Consider the following 14632-nt stretch of genomic DNA (forward strand, 5'->3'; position numbering starts at 1 on the left):
CCTTTGGCTCGGGAGAGGCATGACCCGCCAAGCTGTGCTTCTTAACAGTGTTAGCGGCAGTAGCGGCGTTAGCAGTAGTAGTGATGTTAGCGGCATTACCGGTAGTAGTGGTGTTAGCGGCGGTAGTAGTGGTGTTAGCGGCGGTAGTAGTGGTGTTAGCGGCATTAGCGGTAGTAGTGATGTTAGCTGCATTAGCGGTAGCAGTGGTGTTAGCGGAAGCAATGGTGTTAGCGGTAGCAGTGGTGTTAGCGGCATTAGCAGTGTTAGTGGTAGTAGTGGTGTTGTGTTAGTAGTGTTAGTAGTGGTATTAGCTGTGTTAGTAGTAGTGGTTAGGGTTAGGGTTACCAAGACTTTAGATCAGTGTCTATGGGCAACTTTATCCTACTACGTGTGTGTCCATCCTAGCTCTGTGTCCTCACCTCACACATCTGCAGCTGGAAGGTCCTCCTCTCTCGCTCCATGTCCTCCGTCATGTCGTATCCCTCCATCCTGATCAGGCCCGGCTGACGGCTCTTCTCCCTCCTCTCCTTCTCCAGCTTCCCACTGAGATAGAGAGAGAAAGGTAGAGAGAGAGAGAGAGAGAGAGAGAGAGAGAGAGAGAGAGAGGTAGAGAGAGAGAGGTAGAGAGAGAGAGGTAGAGAGAGAAAGAGAGAGAGAGGGGTAGAGAGACAGGTACAGAGAGAGAGAGAGACAGAGAGAGGTAGAGAGACAGAGAGAGAGACAGAGAGAGACAGGGAGAGAGAGAGGAGAGAGAGGTAGAGGACTTTAGACTGTAAAGCATCTTTATTGATACCGTTCAATGAAAGAAAAGAGCATTGTTCAATGGAGACAAACTAAACGTCAACATTTGTGGACACAGATGCTGAAGAGTGAAAGGACAGTGCATTAGATATCTGTAGAATTGTCTTGGGATGAGGTGTGAGTGTGTGCATGTCTGTGTGTAAATGATAGACAGAGATACGGGTGGATTTACAGGTATTTACTGTCCTAATCTTGGCCCTTTTAAACATCCTATTCCTGTAACACACTCCCTCCTTCCAACTATTTCACCTGAGGAAGCAGGAGAAAGGATAAGGTAGAGTGGAAGTGAAACCCCATTCTTATATTACATTGACTTAAAACCAGAACATGACTGGATGGGTGTACAGTAACACTCTCTTTTCATCTTTCTGAGAGGCACCACAAACCATATGGAAGACTACTTCCCTCATAATCACTTTGGTAGAATAATATCAACTCACACTTTGATGTCATAGTCCTTCCAGCTCTTCTCCAACTGTTTCTTCAACTCCTAAAGAAGAGAAGACGGAAGAACAATAGATCAGTTCAGTTGGGCTGCGCTCCGAACAAGTCAAATAAACACTGGGTCTTTATTATCTGAAGTGTGGACAGTCACAGGACACTGCACAGTCACAGCACACTGCACAGGGGCCCCAAACTTAGATTACATTTGACTGTGAATAGTAAGCTCTGGCCCCTTCATACACCTTATATGACACTTCAACAATGGGGTTTACTGTACAATAACAAAACCTATTGCTGGTGAATGACCTCTCATTAAGTAGGATAAGGAAGCCTGGCCTGGTAAAACTCCAGGCCCTAGTACCTGTAGCCTTTGGCTCGGGAGAGGCATGACCCGCCAAGCTGCGCTTCTTAACACCCGCTCGCTTAACCCGGAAGCCAGCTGCACCAATGTGTCGGAGGAAACACCGTTCAACTGACGACCGTAGTCAGCCTGCAGGTGCCTGGCCCGCCACAAGGAGTCGCTAGAGCGCGATGAGCCAAGTAAAGCTCCCCTGGCCAAACCCTTCCCTAACCCGGACGACACTGGGCCAATTGTGCGCCGCCCTATGGAACTCCCTGTCACAGCCAGTTGTGACACAGCCTGGAATCAAACCCCAGGCTGTAGTGGCGCCGCAACACTGCGATGCAGTGCCTTAGACTGCTGTGCCCCTCGGGAGGCCCTAGATGTATCTCTTACTGTCTAGATGACTTTACAGACACAGTAGAGGAGACAGAAGTGTTCCACTATGTAGTGTACACTACAGTAGGGTTACTCACCAGTCTGCTGTCTCTAAGCTCACTCTTCAAGACATTCTCCAAGGGAAAGGAGATTATATTGTTCAGATTCTGGACCTGGAAGACAGGAAGGGAGAGAGGGAGAGAGGGAGAAAGAGGAAGAGGGAGAGAGGGAGGGAGGGAGGGAGGCAATGAGTCACATAGCTACACACAGACACACACGTTCCGATTTAAAATGATGAAACAACAAAAACCTGTATTGGTTCCTAGGGATCCTATAATGTTGTTCCAGTTTCCCAGTGAGTCACATTCCATGGGATGGCTATGATTGACTTGGGATTCAATCCATACGTCCCAGTGCACCACAATTTGTATGACTTTATTTGTGGGCTCAGAATGTGTGCATTACCAAATCAAAATGCGATTCAGATGGAATGACTGTATTCTAGTTACTCATGCTGAGATACATCCTGTTATGCAGTCAGTTGGACTACAGATGTACGGTGCCCATTTTAGGACATCCACAAGACATGTTCATTAAAATGAAAGCTTGGTGCAGTAAAGTCAGTCTTGTCCTCCTCCACCTCAGATCTTACAGGGCTAATAGATCATATAAACCCTACCACCCAGTGAAAAAGGACATGTCCTTAAATATACACCATACACATGAAAGCTTGGTGCAGTTAAGTCCTCCTCCAGTTCTGCTCTTACAAGGCTAGTGCATCATATAAACCCTACCACCCAAGATCATGGCACCCTGCCATCCCCTCCCTCTCTCTTATCTCAAGGCAGGGAGGGGAACTACTGAATGATTAGCTCCACGTGTTGGGTAGTGTCTATGTAGGTTTATTCTCATTCATATACAGTACGTCAACATGTTGGGGTTTTAGGCTGGGCTTCTGTATAGCACTTTGTAACATCGGCTGATGTAAAAAGTGCTTTATAAATACATTTGACTGATTGATGTCTGCCATTTTCCTCTGTTTTGGATAACAGCATGTCACATGGGGAAAATCTACATTGGTTTAAGCCTGTTCCTTCAATTCAATTCAGAATACTTCATTTATCCCACAAGGGGAAATTATGTAGACAGGCGTGAATATGTGACTCGTTTCAGGAAACTAGGCGTATGTCGCACGTCACTACCTCACAGGAGAGCCATTTGAACTGAAACGTTAATTTACCAAAATGTGTTTTTTGGCAGAAATGCCTTCTGGAACATGTGAACTTTTATGTGCCTTAAAAACAAACTTGTATTCCATCCATAAATACAAATAAAATTGTTAAATTACGAGCATAGTTGGTTTAACCATGGAAAAAGACAGGAACCTTCCCGCTAGCCATGATTGGCTAAGATAAAGATGGGCTGGACATGCCGGGTCATGAGTTTAGATTGGTCTGCCATGTAGCATGCGTCTGTCTATAACGTTAGTTGTTCAGTATGTGTTGACAGTCCTTTCTACCGCATCGTTTGTGAAAGATATAACTTTAGCCACCGAGAACTACAAAAGTTTTGATGCTTTTCTCAACAACGTTGATGCCCTGAATTTAGCAGGCGCTATTGACAGATCAGTTGGAAAAAGTGATGGGCTACTTTCTGCACATGCCACGGTCAGTGTGAACCGGAGTGACTTGACACAACACTGGCCAAACAAGATGTAGCTACAAACAAAACAGAGTTAAACGGTTCCAGTCAGCCGTGAAATATTCACGGGTAACAGTCAAGCTACATTTTTAGAAATAAGTTTCTAATTTAGTCAGAAAGTCGTTTTTATTGCAAGTTAAAGCGTACTGTTAGTTAGCTAGCAAACATTAGCTTGCTGGCTCGCTAGCTAACGTTACGTGTGTGATCTGTGTAGTAATGTTATTCAAATCAGAAACCCATTTGCATTGCTAGTTATAGCCTAATGTTAGCTAGCTAACATTAAACCTAGTTTGTTAGCTTTAGCTACATGCAGATTCATACTACAGCTAAGACAATGTTTGTATTGGTAGTAGTATGAGTTGGGATTATTGCAGTTCATTGTTTAGGTAGCTTGTCACATGTCTAAACAGAAGACTACACTTCGCCCAGATGAATACATGACCCATCAAATTAGCCAGGTGTGTCTGGGGGTGATTATGGCCATCTATTGTATTTCATGAACATGTGTACATGTCCAGACAATAGTGACCCATCCACTTAGCTAGATGTGGCTGGGGGTGGTTACAGCATTTCTTTCACATGACCAATCAATTTAAACAAGTGTGTCTGGGTAAAAGTCATCTAACAATTATTAAATATTTATCTGGACACTTCCTGTTTTTATATTGCTGCTATGCAAGTAACCACTTCACTGTACCATTTACACCTTCTGTATCCTGTGCACGTGACAAATAAACTTTGATTTTATTTGATATATGGTGTGTTTAGCACATGGCCTCACATGTGAAACCTTAAAGAGATGAGTGGGGCTAATGCTTCAGAGGGTGTGAATGATGCTGAATGGGTGTAGACAAAGAAGAGCTCTCCAGTAGGTGTACCAAAACATGTAAAAAACAAATTTTGCTACATGAGACCGAATCGAGGCGGTCGTTCACATATACAGTTGAAGTAGGAAGTTTACATAAACCTTAGCCAACAACATTTAAACTCAGTTTTTCACAATTCCTGACATTTAATCCTAGTAAAAATTCCCTGTCTTAGGTCAGTTAGGATCACCACTTTATTTTAAGAATGTGAAATGTCAGAATAATAGTACAGAGTGATATATTTCAGCTTTTATTTCTTTCATCACATTCCCAGTGGGTCAGAAGTTTACATACCCTCAATTAGTATTTGGTAGCATTGCCTTTAAATTGTTTAACTTGGGTCAAACGTTTTGTGGGAAGCTTCCACAAGCTTCCCACAATAAGTTGGGTGAATTTTGGCCCATTCCTCCTGACGGAGCTGATGTAACTGAGTCAGGTTTGTAGGCCTCCTTGCTCGCACACGCATTTTCAGTTCTGGCCACAAAGTTTCTATAGGATTGAGGTCAGGGCTTTGTGATGGCCACTCCAATACCTTGACCTTGTTGTCCTTAAGCCATTTTGCCACAACATTGGAAATATGCTTGGGGTCATTGTCCATTTGGAAGACCCATTTGCGACCAAGCTTTAACTTCCTGACTGATGTCTTGAGATGTTGCTTCAATATATCCACATAATTTCCCCTCCTCATAATGCCATCTATTTTGCGAAGTGCACCAGTCCCTCCTGCAGCAAAGCACCCCCACAACATGATTTTAATTTATTTTTATTTCACCTTTATTTAACCAGGTAGGCTAGTTGAGAACAAGTTCTCATTTACAACTGCGACCTGGCCAAGATAAAGCAAAGCAGTGCGACATAAACAACAACACAGAGTTACACATGGAATAAATAAACATACAGTCAATAATACAATAGAGAAAGTCTATATACAGTGTGTGCAAATGAGGTAGGATAAGGGGGGTGAGGCAATAAATAGGCCATAGTGACAAAATTATTACAGTATGGCAAATTAAATGTTGGGGTGATAGATGTGCAGAAGATGAGTGTGCAAGTAGCGGTACTGGGGTGCAAAAGCGCAAAATAAATTAAATAAATAACAATATGGTGATGAGGTAGTTAGATGGGCTATTTACAGATGGGCTATGTACAGGTGCTTTGATCTGTGAGCTGCTCTGACAGCTGGTGCTTAAAGTTAGTGACGGAGATGAGAGTCTCCAGCTTCAGTGATTTTTGCAGTTCGTTCCAGTCATTGGCAGCAGAGAACTGGAAGGCGGCCGAAGGAGGAATAGGCTTTGGGGATGACCAGTTAGATATACCTGCTGGATCGCGTGCTGCGGGTGGGTGCTGCTATGGTGCTAGCAACGACTTATAGATGACGCTGATGATGATGCTGCTGCCACCCCCGTGCTTCACAGTTGGGATGGTGTTCTTCGGCTTGCAAGCCTCCCCCTTTTTCCTCCAAACATAACGATGGTCATTATGGCCAAACAGTTATATTTTTGTTTCATCAGGCCAGATGACATTTCTCCAAAAAGTACGATCTCTGTCCCCATGTGCAGTTGCAAACCGTAGTAGTTTTTATGGCGGTTTTGGAGCAGTGGCTTCTTCCTTGCTGAGCGGCCTTTCAGGTTATGTCGTTATAGGACTCGTTTTACTGTGGATATAGATACTTTTGTACCTGTTTCCTCCAGAATCTTCACAAGGTCCTTTGCTGTTGTTCTGGGATTGATTTGCACTTTTCGCACCAAAGTACATTCATCTCTAGGAGACAGAACGCATCTCCTTTCTGAGCGGTATGACGGCTGCATGGTTCCATGGTGTTTATACTTGCGTACTATTGCTTGTACAGATGAACGTGGTACCTTCAGGCATTTAGAAATTGCTCCCAAGGATGAACCAGACTTGTGGAGGTCTACAATTGTTTTTCTGAGGTCTTGGCTGATTTCTTTTGATTTTCCCATGATGTCAAGCAAAGAGGCACTGAGTTTGAAGGTAGGCCTTGTAATACATCCACAGGTACACCTCCAATTGACTCAAATGATGTCAATTAGCCTATCAGAGGCTTCTAAAGCCACGACATCATTTTCTGGAATTTTCCAAACTGTTTAAAGGCACAGTCAACTTAGTGTATGTAAACTTCTGACCCACTGGAATTGTGATACAGTGAATTATAAGTGAAATAATCTGTCTGTAAACAATTGTTGGAAAAATTAGTTGTGTCATGGTCAAAGTAGATGTCCTTACCGACTTGCCAAAACTATAGTTTGTTAACAAGACATTTGTGGAGTGGTTGAAAAGCGAGTTTTAATGACTCCAACCTAAGTGTATGTAAACTTCCAACTTCAACTGTACATACATCAATAAAATATATGTTGGATGTGAAACAAATACAAATCTCCTTGTTCTACCCACAGTTTCAATGGAAAACACCATTCTCAAATATAATTCTTAGATAATCAAACCTATGAGCAAACAACATTGAAAAGAACTATTTTCAAGAGCTTGTGCTCACTGGGAAAACATCTGAAGGTCTTATGTAGATCCAATTGATTAACAATACACTAACTGACTGTTCAGTGCAAAAACATGTCCTGTACTGAAGCAGCTTTGTAGGTAAATACAAGTCAACCACTTCCCTCTTCTGAGTTCATACACAAGTTAACCTTGAGAAATTGATCCAAAGCTTTGTTTGTTTTGATTGGCTTCCAATAACTTAGCGAATGGAAAAAGGCCTTGTGTAGGCCTAACAGTGAAACCACACACACAGTTGACTTTAAAAGCCCCTAAATCAAACAGCGGTAGTGAGTTGGATTGGTTTCCCCAGTTCCCTCAAACACTTCCTCTAGAGCCTGCGTGGGAAACTTTGATTGACAGATGGGGGGGAGAAGGGGGGAGGGACCGTGTCCACTCACAACACACAGAGGTCTGAGAGGAATTATCATTGCCATGGAGACTATAAGTGGGAGGGTTTCGGCTTGCTCCAGTTTTCTGAATGGCTCTAATTGCTCTCCTGCAGCTGTTGTATCCCCCAACACACACACACATGCACGCACTCCTGCATGCATATATGCACACACACATACCTGAGACAAATTTGGGGTCTCCCCTCACCCTTCCCCTCCCTAAAAACTGGGGCCCTTTGACCCTCGAGTTGTGACCAAACTGCAACTCATTCATAAATAACCCCTCTGACAGCACACACACACACACACGGGGTTATTGAGATCATGGCTTTGGTTAACTTCCATCTTAACGTTGACGTTGTGGAGAGAGTTGAGTAATGCTTCTAGGACGATACTTTAATCATGTAACATAACCAGATAATCATTTCATTGATGGAGCTCAACTCCACAGGTTTATGGATTAAAATATTGCCCTGTGGTGTTTTCATTAGGCTACAAATAGAAGAAATTGACTGAAACAGTGACCACAGGACAAAATGTAGACAAAAGTACAAATAAAAAACCCTTGAATGAGTAGGTGTGTCCAAACTTTTGACTGGTACTGTATATACACTACCGGTCAAAAGTTTGGACACACCTACTCATTCAAGGGTTTTTCTTTATTTTTACTATTTTTTTTACTATTTTGAATGCTTTTATGTGTGGTATGATCGCTAGTTAGCCTATTGCAGATCTGGACAAACGATCCACCTACCACTATTGTCACTATGAATGGTGGATAGAGGGCAGGACAGACAGAGTGGTATACTATATTGACCTGTGGTATAGTAAAACTGTAATGCGTAAGGGAAGTACTAAAACACCTTGAAATCGAGGAGGCGCATGCAAGGAGATGAGGACATGTGGCTCTGATGGAAGACATTATATAGTCAAACCTGCAAAAGAGCCAATTTAAACCAGGGAGAAAACACACTACCCTCCCCAAAGCAAAAGAAAACTAAAAACTTCCCCCACCCCCCAGTAAATTTCAAACTGTCCATTAGCCAATCTATATGTGCATATCTATCTCAATGACATCGTACACCTGCACATCGACTAGGTTCTGGTACTCCGTTTATATAGCCAAGTTATCATTACTCATTGTGTATTTATTTAATGTGTTATTATTTTTAAAATGTTTCTCTCTGCATTGTTGGGAAGGGCTCGTAAGTAAGCATTTCACTGATAGTCTACACCTGTTGTTTATGAAGCATGTGACCAATACCATTTGATTTGATTTGATTATCTACCAGCTCCCCTATTAGTCACACCAGCCAGCATTCTGTTCTGTCACCACCAACACAATAACAATCAGATCACGTTTCCCTCTGAACTGTACCCTTTCCTCTTCCTCTTCTCATCACCGTCACTGCAGTACATCAACACCTCTCATCCCCGTCACTGCAGTACATCAACACTCATCACCGTCACTGCAGTACATCAACACCTCTCATCACCGTCACTGCAGTACATCAACACCTCTCATCACCGTCACTGCAGTACATCAACACCATCATCACCGTCACTGCAGTACATCAACACCATCATCACCGTCACTGCAGTACATCAACACCTCTCATCACAGTCACTGCAGTACATCAACACCATCATCACCATCATCACCGTCACTGCAGTACATCAACACCTCTCATCACAGTCACTGCAGTACATCAACACCTCTCATCACAGTCACTGCAGTACATCAACACCTCTCATCACAGTCACTGCAGTACATCAACACCATCATCACCGTCACTGCAGTACATCAACACCTCTCATCACCGTCACTGCAGTACATCAACACCTCTCATCACCGTCACTGCAGTACATCAACACCATCATCACCGTCACTGCAGTACATCAACACCATCATCACCGTCACTGCAGTACATCAACACCATCATCACCGTCACTGCAGTACATCAACACCATCATCACCGTCACTGCAGTACATCAACACTCATCACCGTCACTGCAGTATATCAACACCATCATCACCGTCACTGCAGTACATCAACACCTCTCATCACCGTCACTGCAGTACATCAACACCTCTCATCACCGTCACTGCAGTACATCAACACCATCATCACCGTCACTGCAGTACATCAACACCATCATCACCGTCACTGCAGTATATCAACACCATCATCACCGTCACTGCAGTACATCAACACCTCTCATCACCGGCACTGCAGTACATCAACATCATCATCACCGTCACTGCAGTACATCAACACCACCGTCACTGCAGTACATCAACACCTCTCATCACAGTCACTGCAGTACATCAACACCTCTCATCACAGTCACTGCAGTACATCAACACCTCTCATCACAGTCACTGCAGTACATCAACACCTCTCATCACAGTCACTGCAGTACATCAACACCTCTCATTACAGTCACTGCAGTACATCAACACCTCTCATCACAGTCACTGCAGTACATCAACACCATCATCACCGTCACTGCAGTACATCAACACCTCTCATCACCGTCACTGCAGTACATCAACACCTCTCATCACCGTCACTGCAGTACATCAACACCATCATCACAGTCACTACAGTACATCAACACCATCATCACAGTCACTACAGTACATAAACACCATCTCAACACCTCTCACTCACAAATCTTCCCCCAAGTCTTGCACCCATTGCCGCTTGTCCTCTCCCTCACTTCCCAAAGCTCTTCCTCCACCCATCCCTACGAAGTCTTACCCCCTCCCCTCAACCCCTGAAAGTCATCCCTCCCCCTCCAAATGTGTCTTACCTCTCCTACCCCTATGACATTGATGAAGCCCAGATGAGTGAAACGCTTGTCCTGTAAAATGGAATAAATATTGTGCGGACCTTCCCTCTCCTCTCTCTTCTTCACCCGACTCCCAACCTCCTCCCCCTCCAAATTCTCCCCCTCCTCTCACCAGGTTCTTGAAGAGAGAGGTGACCTCCCTGGTGAAGACGGCCATGTTGAGGAATCCTGTGGACACCTCGTTGTTGTCCTGGGTCAGGTGACTGTTCCCCAGGTTCTCCAGCACCTCGATGTACTGCTCCTTGTTCTCCGCATGACCTAGAACCACAAACACACTTCATTGTTGTTTCTCCCTCTCTCTCCCCCCCCACACTCTCTCCCCTCTTTCTCCCCCTATCCCCCTCGCTCCCTCCCCACTCTCTCTCCCCTCTCTCTTCCCCTCGCTCCCTCTCTCCCTCTCCCAGTGTAGTGTCTAACCCAGCGGTGCCGCTGTACTAGATGTAATAGTTGCTGGAACCCAGCTGGATCAGAGCCAGCATACTGTCGTTTGCACAATAGTGTGAAATTGGTCATGTAAACAAGTCTTTTTTGAGTACCTATCTCCAGTTTTCTAGCATGGGTGCCAGTATGTGGATTCCAATCTGTTTGTGCTTTAGCCAGGTCCTTTGTCAAAGGTCTGGCATGGCAACGACAGTGGGAGAAGTAACAGCCTGGCACCCAGGCTACAGTTTTTCCAGTAACTATTACAAAATGTACATCTATACCATCCTGATGGCTTACCTCAGATAACAGTCTGCTTTTGTTCAAAATGGTCTCTTTCAGTCTTTAATGTTGTGTGTGCATGCTTGTTTGTGTGTCAGAGCCAAGGTCTGCGGCTGCATGCTAACTGCGGGTTTGTTGACAACAAAAATCTGACGAGCAGCACAGCATTGACTAACATATTGAGGAAGATCATTAATGGCCCCCTGTAGAGGTAGAGAGAGAGAGACAGAGAGAGAGAGAGGTAGAGAGAGAGAGAGAGAGAGAGGTAGAGAGAGAGGTAGAGAGAGAGAGAGGTAGAGAGATAGAGAGAGAGAGAGGGGTAGAGAGAGGGGTAGAGAGAGAGAGAGGTAGAGAGAGGGGTAGAGAGAGGGGTAGAAAGAGAGAGAGAGAGAGAGAGAGAGAGAGAGAGAGAAGGGGGGGATGGTGAGTCAACCAACTAACCACATACTGTATCACTCATGGCTGATTGAGGGGTTCTGAATCAGCCAGCCACTAGCAACAAACAGGAAAAGAGGGGCCCCCCTTAGCCTTACTGGAATGGAACGGCCCCATATGATTCCAGTTAAGAGGGAGAAAGAAAGTAGGGGTTTAGAGGGGGGATGGTGGATGTGTGGATAGAAGTGGAGTCTCTCTGTACTGACTGACCAAACATCATTTCCTAACTCTGTCTCTCTCTGACTTACATCTGACAGTTAAACCCCCCCAAATAGGAAACAGACTATTTCACAGTTCAGTAAGAAGAAAAACAACTTGTTTTTTTAATGTGTTCATCCATTTTTTCTGTATGTTGTTAGCATTATGAACCTGGTGAGTAGTCGCTTCGTCACATCAGTATGAAATAGTGAATAGTAGTTGTCAGGGTTGGGTAGGTTACTTTATACATTTAATCCATTACAATTACAAGTTAGCCGTCCAAAATTGTAAATCTGCAACGTAACTTTCGGATTACCCAAACTCAGTAACGTAATCTGATTACATTCAGTTACTTTTTTGATGACTTTCCCCTTTAGAAGGCATTAGAAGAAGACAAAAATGTCTATTGCAGGATAAATCAACGTTAAAGTTTACATAGCTGGCCATATGTGGATGTAAAATGTTACTTTATGGGTTGGTTATGTAGGCTTCTTCTAACCCATCTCTTTCTACTACATATAATAATACGATTACGTTATATCTAAATATATATATATTTATTATATTATATTTTATATATATATTTATATATATAAAAATTCTCTCCACCAACAAGAGGGGTGTGAACAGTTTGTGTCATGAACAGTGCTTGTGCCCATAGAAATAGATGCAACGTGCACAACGAGGCGCCGGATGTTCCCCAATGCTGGAAAGGGGATACCTAGTCAGTTGTACAACTGAATACCTTCAACTGAAATGTGTCTTCCACATGGTCTTCCCTGTGGCTCAGTTGGTAGAGCATGGTGTTTGCAACACCAGCATGGTGTGTGCAACGCCAGGGTTGTGGGTTCGATTCCCACGGGGGGCCAGTACAAAAACAAAATGCATGAAATGAAATGTATGTATTGACTACTGTAAGTCGCTCTGGATAAGAGTGTCTGCTAAATGACTAAAATGTAAATGTAATATCTTTACATTAAAAACCAAAGGCTATCAGAATTCCAGTCATTCCAATAAATGTTATACCCTTTGATTTTCAAGAATAGGACTTGGAAATATGGAAGTATAGATTAGCAAGTTGTTCTACCTGAGCATAACCCCAAATCTAAGGACTTATTAGCCAGCCCTACTCTGTTTATGATTTTTTTGTCATGGAGGACTGATTGGGCTCATTGATTCGAGTTGAAAAATAAATGCAGCGCTCATGAAATGGCATGCTTTGAGCACTATTGAAAAGTGCTATGTACATGTGAAAAATGTATGCCATAAGCTGCATTTGCTATAGGCCTATTGTTTACCTTTTAGTTGGTGACACTGATATCTTGATAATATGCAGCTGTTTAAAGGGCAAATCCACAGATGAAACAATAACAAAACGGCACCCTGCCCCCCGTTTTGGGTTAAAAACAAAATTGGGCGATGGGCCTGGACAAATGGAACCACTCTCAGATGAATATGGGGACCTCGGTTCCGTCAGCACTGTGAACCCGAAATATATATATATTTTAATGTATTCTATCGAATAAAAACACTAGACCTATAGGTTATGTCGACGCTATGCCTCGAGTAAAACTGAACTGAAAACAAAACACAGTTCAGGCTATTCCCGTTAAAACAAATAGTTGTAAAAACAAACAACTTTGTAATCAAAATTCAACTCTTTAATTGGCGCATTTCAAACTGTCATTTTGTGAGGCGCAGCTGGGAACTAGTTCTGTACTATGGTGAGTGGTGAGGTCGATAAACCAGTGAGATTCTCCATCGTTTAAATCTCCAGTTTGGGAACATTTTGGCTTCCCAGTAGACTACAACGGTGATGGACAGAGAGAGTATATGTCTCCACTGCACAACCAGAATAGCCTATGCAGCTGCCAACACCTCAAACATGTTTACACGTTTACGTCGACATCACCCCAGTATTCAGCACCTCGTGAAAGTGTTCGAGCCACGTTACGAACTTTGTTCACCGGCGCCCATTTCAGCAAACAGGTAGTACTATATAAGCAAGCTAAAGTCGAAGTTGTCAATGAATTGGCCAATGTGTTGGGCTTACTACAGGTGGATGGACCTCTAGGGCTACAGACAGCTTTAAGAGTGACAGCCATCACATTACCCCGGAGCGGGAAATTAAAAGTACCGTGCTACAGACACGCCCCCTTTGTGAGAGTCACTCTGTACGAAAACATTATAGCATAGACCTATACAATGTCTGAACCATGTTTACATATTGATTTCACATGTATATTGCACTTTATTTTTGTGTTGTTCAAAAATCGAATCCAATTTATTGGCCACATACACATTTTTAGCAGATGTTATTGCGGGTGTTGTGAAATGCTTGTGTTCCTAGCTCCAACAGTGCAGTAATATCTAACAATACACAACAATACACACAAATCTAAAAGTAAAAGAATGGCTCCCAAGTGGCGCAGGGGTCTAAGGCACTGCATCTCAGTGCTAGAGGCGTCACTACAGACCCTGGTTCGATTATAGGCTGTATTACAACCGGCCGTGATTGGGAGTCCCATAGGGCGGCACACAATTGGCCCAGTGTCGTCCAGGTTAGAGTTTGGCCGGGGTAGACCGTCGTTGTAAATAAACATTTGTTCTTAACTGGCTTGCCTAGTTAAATAAAGGTTCAAATACATTTTTTATAAATATATAAATATTAGGACGATCAATGTCAGAGTGGCATTGACTAAAATACAGTAGAATAGAATACAGTATATACATATGAAATTAGTAAAGCAGTATGTAAACATTATTAAAATGACTAGTGTTCCATTATTTAAGTGACCAGTGATTCCATGTCTATGTATATAGGGCAGCAGCCTCTAAGGTGCAGGGTTGAGTAACTGGGTGGTAGCAGGCTAGTGATGCTATTTAACAGTCTGATGGCCCTGAGATAGAAGCTGTTTTTCCAGTCTCTCGGTCCCAGCTTTGATGCACCTGTACTGACCTCGCTTTCTGGATGATAGCGGGGTGAACAGGCTGTCTTTGATGATCTT

The 14632-nt window shown here is 43.4% G+C and overlaps 1 protein-coding gene across 2 annotated transcripts in view; it reads right to left on the minus strand.

Moving 5' to 3' along the window:
* The window catches only part of LOC106612547 (arf-GAP with SH3 domain, ANK repeat and PH domain-containing protein 3), a 59112-nt gene that overhangs the window by 36115 nt on the left and 8365 nt on the right, over nt 1-14632 (minus strand). For both annotated transcript variants that reach the window (XM_045714254.2, XM_045714253.2), the window contains exons 3-6: nt 10402-10547; nt 2062-2136; nt 1242-1291; nt 420-543 (exon numbers count right to left, since the gene is read on the minus strand). In XM_045714254.2, the coding sequence (XP_045570210.1) occupies nt 420-543; nt 1242-1291; nt 2062-2136; nt 10402-10547 (395 nt within the window). The remainder of the gene's footprint in view (nt 1-419; nt 544-1241; nt 1292-2061; nt 2137-10401; nt 10548-14632) is intronic.

Source organism: Salmo salar, chromosome 01 (genome assembly GCF_965601325.2).
Source record: "Salmo salar chromosome 01, fSalSal1, whole genome shotgun sequence".
In the NCBI taxonomy this organism is placed as follows: domain Eukaryota; kingdom Metazoa; phylum Chordata; class Actinopteri; order Salmoniformes; family Salmonidae; genus Salmo; species Salmo salar.